This window comes from Erinaceus europaeus, chromosome 12, assembly GCF_950295315.1.
Source record: "Erinaceus europaeus chromosome 12, mEriEur2.1, whole genome shotgun sequence".
NCBI classification, from domain to species: domain Eukaryota; kingdom Metazoa; phylum Chordata; class Mammalia; order Eulipotyphla; family Erinaceidae; genus Erinaceus; species Erinaceus europaeus.
Window position 1 is genome coordinate 62,263,582 of NC_080173.1, and position 5,628 is coordinate 62,269,209.

Genomic DNA, 5,628 nt, shown 5'->3' on the forward strand with positions numbered 1-5,628 from the left:
AAATAAATAAAATATTATTTTATTTTATTTTTTAACCAGAGCACTACTTAGCTCTGGCTTATGGTGGTGCAGGGGATTGCACCTGGGACTTCAGAGCCTCAGGCATGACAGTGTCTTTAAATAACCACTATACTATCTATCCCAGCCCATAAAAATTTTTGTTGTTTTTGCTTCCAGGGTTATTTCTGGGGTACAGTGCCTGTACCATGAATACACTGCTCCTGGAGGCTACTTTTTTCCCCTTTTGTTGCCATGGTTTTTTTTTTTGTTTTAAATCAGTGTGGTTGTTACTGTTGTTATTGGATAGGACAGAGAAAAATAGAGAGAGGAAGGGAAGACAGGGGGGAAAGAAAGATAGACATCTACAGACCTGCTTCAATGTTTATGAAGTGAACACCCTGCAGGTGGGGAGCCGGGGGCTCAAACCAGGATTCTTAAGCGGGTCCTTGTGCTTTGCATCATGTGCACTTAACCTGCTGCACTGCTGCCGGACTCCCAACCCTATAAAATATTTTTAAAAAGAAAGGAAAGGGAAAGGGAAGGAACATGAGGATCCAGGTTTGAGCCCCCAGCTCCCCACCTGCAGGGGAGTCACTTCACAGGCTGTGAAGCAGGTCTGCAGGTGTCTATCTTTCTCTCCCCCTCTGTCTTCCCCTCCTCTCTCCATTTCTCTCTGTCCTATCTAACAACAACAACAACAACAACAACAGTAATAACTACAACAACAACAAAAAGGCAACAAAAGGGAAAATAAATTTAAAAATTTTTTTTTAAAGTTCCATGGTAAAAATCAAAAGCTATGAATTAAATATTTTCTCTGTGTATGGTTGAAGGAAGTGTTTTCTCTTAGCAAAATCTGAAATGGATCCAGAACAGAAAAGACAGGCCAAGATAGTGCTTCTTTATGGGGATACAATGAAAAATGAACTTTTAAAAAATATTTAGTTATTTATTTATTTATTACTGGATAGGGACAGGGAGAAATGAGAGAAGAGAGAGAGAGACACCTGCAGCCCTGCTTCACCACTCATAAAACTTTCCTCCTGCAGGTACGGACTAAGGCTTTGAACCTGGGTCCTTTTGCACTTTTAATGTGCGTGCTTAACTACATTACTGCCTGGCCCCTAGCTTTTATTTTTTCTTTATCTCTAGAATTTCCCAGTTGGGCTCCTCAGCTCTCCTTGTAATAGAAATTAAGGGGCCGGTTGGTGGTGCACCTGGTTGAACGCATATGTTACAACACAGGTTCGAGTCCCCAGTCCCCACCTGCAAGGGGAAAGTTTTGTGAGTGGTGAAGCAGGGCTGCAGGTGTCTCTCTCTCTCTCTCCCTCTCTACCTCCTCCTACCCTCTCGATTTCTGGCTGTCTCTATCCAATAAATAAAGATATTTTTTAAAAAAGAAGAAGACATTAACAAGGGAGGAAGAGGGAACAGGAGGAGATAGCTCACTCTGTAGAGCACACACTTGACTATGGGCCTGGGTTCGAGCCCTTGCCCACCACATGGAAGCACCATGCAAAGGGGAAGCTTCATAAGCTGTCTGTCTCTCTCTCCTTGTCTGTCTCTCACCTATCTGGAAAAGAAGTCCACTGGGAGAGTTGGAATCAAGCAGGTGTAAAGCCCAGACAGCAAAGCATCAAGAGACCAATAGATTTGCAGACAACTTTTTATTGGGTTGTTTGCTCTAAAGAAGGTAAGTCAGTAAGCCATCCTCCCTTGGAGGGTGATGGGGCAACACCAGCTGTATATGGAGAGGGTCACTGGCCAGAGTTCCAGGCAGAAAACCAAAGTGAAGCAGACACAATCCTGTGGGGGTGAGAAAAAGTTATGTGGAGAAGCAGCTGCCTTAAATAGAGACGGAAGGTGTTCTGTGACTATGAAGGCTCTTGTGGAGTGCCAGATTTAGCAAGTTGGTAGGAATTTTCATTAAAGACTGTTGCTTTGTTAAGGAACACAGGAGTGTTATTGGTGGAGGTAAAGCAGGAAGAAACTACCTAGTGGAAAAGAAAAGATTAAAAACAAGACATTAAAAAAGGGGCCAGGCGGTAGCATACAGGATTAAATGCACATAGTGCAAAGCACAAGGACCAGTACAAGTAGCAGTGGATTCCTAGTGCAGGTACTGAGACCCAGTGACAACCCTGCAGGCAATAAAATAAATAAAAATAAAAAAAGAGATGAGGGCTGGGCAGATTTCAAAATGGTTCTGCAATAGACTTTCATACCTGAGGCCCTGAGGTCCCCGGTTCAATTCCCAGCACCACCATAAACCAGAGATGCACAATGCTCTGGTATGTCTGTCTCTTTCTTTGTGTCTTTCTTTCCGTATCTCTCTCATAATAGGCAAATAAACAAACAAATATTAAAAGAGAGATATAAGACAGGGTTGGGAAATAGCTCACCTGTATGTGGTGTCTCCGCGTCCAGCACGGAGTAAATTTTAATGATAAGCCTGAGAGAAGGTATGAGAGATTAATGAGGTAGGGAGGACCATGACAGAGACAAGGCAACTTTATTTTTGAGTCTCCAAGATTTATACAAAAAGTAAGCAGTTCTACACAATACAAGATCACACATGACAGTTTTACACAATACAAGATATCATGATTTACTGGCAGTTAAAGATCAATCGGTTATTCTAAGTTAGAGATCAATCAGTTATTGTAAGTTACTGGAATTTTGCTGTCCTCCTCTAATGATTTACCCACAAACATATTCTTCTGCAGTTGCTATGCTCCCATTACTATTGTCCTATATGTAGCTAGTTCCAAGAACATGATCAACTGAGCATAACAGTAAAACAGAGGAGTGGTAACTGGCATTTGCTTACTTTCACACACTATTCTATGATTATACAGCAGTCGACTATTGTATCTTAAGATTAATATGTCCTACCAGAATCAGCAGAGCACGAACGGGAGCAGCTACATACCACCAAGTCCACATCAGCTAGCCAGGCATAAACAATAATAGAGGAATTTGCAGAGCGCAGCCAAAGGTCGTGGAGTACCCATGTCGCCCCTCCCGGCTATCACCCTTCTTGGGGGGCCTGAGAAGTTTTTACCTTGAACGCTGCTCCCAACATGTATGAACAACTATTACTATATGCAAGCCCTCAGTCCTCACCTGCAAGGGGTAAACTTTGCAATCGGTGAAACAGTGCTGTAGGGATCTCTCTTTCTCTCTCCCTCTCCTTTTTCAAATGAATTATTTTTATTATAGGATAGAGACAGAGAGAAATTGAGATGGGAAGGGGAGATAGGGGAAGAGACAGAGAGACACCTGCAGCCCTGCTTCACCACTCATGAAGCTTTCCCATGCCGGCAGGGGGGAGAGGCTTGATCCTGGGTCCTCTCACACTGTAATGTGTACACTTAACCCGGTGTGCCACTGCCTGGTCCCACTTTCTGCCTCTCAATCTACCCTCCCCTCTTAATTTCTCTCTGTCTCTGTGACGTAAATAATATTTTTAAAAAAGAGAAAGAGACTGCAGCAACGGGGGCTGCGGGCGGTCGGGGCTCCGGGCCGGGGCAGCGGCGCCATCTTGTGCCCGGGAGCGGGGAGGGGGCCCCGGGGGGCGCAGGGGACTAGGGAAGGGCCTGGAGTCTGAGGAACTGGAGCCTGGGGAGTTGCTGCTGGAGCCCGAGCCGGAACCGGAGCCTGAAGAGGAGCCGCCCCGGCCCCGCCCCGCCCCGCCCCGCCCCCCGGAGCCCCGGGCCCTGGGCCTGGCTCGGGAGCACCCGACAGCCAGGAGGAGGAGGAGGAGCCGGGACTGGTCGAGAGTGACGCGGGGGACGGCGCCCATTGAGGACCCGGAGCTGGAAGCGATCAAAGCTCGGGTCAGGGAGATGGAGGAGGAAGCCGAGAAGCTGAAGGAGCTCCAGAACGAGGTCGAGAAGCAGATGAACATGAGCCCACCTCCAGGCAATGCTGGCCCAGTGATCATGTCCACTGAGGAGAAGATGGAGGCTGACGCCCGTTCCATCTGTGTTGGCAATGTAGACTATGGTGCAACAGCAGAAGAGCTGGAGGCACACTTTCATGGCTGTGGCTCAGTCAACCGCGTAACCATACTTTGTGACAAGTTCAGTGGCCATCCCAAAGGGTTTGTATATAGAGAGTTCTCAGACAAAGAGTCCGTGAGGACTTCCCTAGCCTTAGATGAGTCCCTGTTTAGAGGAAGACAAATCAAGGTGATCCCAAAACGAACCAACAGACCAGGCATCAGCACCACAGACAGAGGATTCCCAAGAGCCCGATACCGGGCCCGGACCACCAACGACAACAATTCCCGCGCTCGATTCTACAGTGGTTTTAGCAACAGGCCCCGGGGTCGCATCTACAGAGGCCGGGCTAGATAGACATCATGGTATTGCCCTTACTAAAAAAAAAGTGTGTGTTAGGAGGAGAGAGAGGAAAAAAAGAGAAAAGAAGGGGGAAAAAGAATTAAAAAAAAAAAAAAAAAAAGAACAGAAGATGACCTTGATGGAAAAAAAATATTTTTAAAGAAAGATACACTGTGGAAGGGGGGAGAATCCCATAACTAACTGCTGAGGAGGAACCTGCTTTGGGGAGTAAGGGAAGGCCCCGGGGAGTGGGGCAGGGGCTGCCCTTTCACCCTGGGGATTCGCCGTGGACACGCCTCACCTGCGCAAGCTGCTCCCGTGTTTTCCCTGTCCCGATTCACCCCCTTGGGGGCTCCTCAAGGGTAGGTGGGTGTGGGCGGTAGGAGGGTTTTTTTTACCCAGGGCTCTGGAAGGATCCCCAACTGTTCTGCTTGTTACCTCCCCTCCATCTTCTCCCTCACTTTCTCAGTCCCTTCCCGCTTGCTCCTGTCCCGCCAGCTCCCCCACCACCCCCTACCCCATCCCAGTCCACTCCCTTCTTTGGCTTCCTGCCCCTCCAGATTGCCTGGTGATCTGTTTTGTTTCCTTTGTGTTTCTTTTTCTGTTTTGAGTGTCTTTCTTGGCAGGTTTCTGTAGCCGGAAGATCTCCCGCTCCGCTCCCAGCGGCTCCAGTGTAAATTCCCCTCTCCTCTGGGGAAATGCACTACCTTGTTTTGGGGGTTTGGGGGATTTTTTTGTTTGTTTTATTTTTCATGTTTTTTTTTCTTTGCCTTTTATTTTTCCCTTTTATTTGGAGGGAGTGGGAGGAAATGGGGAACAGGGAGGTGGGAGGTGGATTTTGTTTTATTTTATTTTTTTAGCTTATTTCTGGGGGTGGGAGGCTTTTTTTTTAATATGTGTCATGAATAAAGTTGTTTTTGAAAATAAAAATAAATAAAAAGAGAAAGAGATGAGACATCTATGGCATCAACATTTTCCCTCCTTTTCAATCTGCACCCTACTGTGAAGCTGGGAGTTAGCACTTCTTGTATTTTCTCCATTTCCCCATGGTAGAGACTGCTGTGTCCTAAACAAGCCTAGTGGTGCCTAGTGCAGCTGAACTTACTTTTTAGATATTGACTACCTCCCAGAACAATGACAAAGGAGTGATCCCTGGGTGCCATGACTGGAATACTTTAAAGAAATCTGACTAGGTTAGAGCCAGGCGGTGGCACACCCAATTGAGTATACGTCTTACAATGTGTAATGACCCTGGTTCAAGTCCCTAGTCCCCACCTGCAGG

At 46.8% G+C, this 5,628-nt stretch overlaps 1 protein-coding gene across 1 annotated transcript; it reads left to right on the forward strand.

Annotated features, from left to right (window-relative positions):
• Positions 1-3,742: 3,742 nt before the first annotated feature.
• Positions 3,743-5,167, forward strand: LOC103116751 (polyadenylate-binding protein 2-like). The gene has a single exon (XM_060203786.1). It carries the CDS (start codon positions 3,849-3,851, stop codon positions 4,359-4,361), a length of 513 nt encoding a protein of 170 aa, XP_060059769.1. The 5' UTR covers positions 3,743-3,848; the 3' UTR covers positions 4,362-5,167.
• The last annotated feature ends 461 nt before the right edge of the window (positions 5,168-5,628 follow it).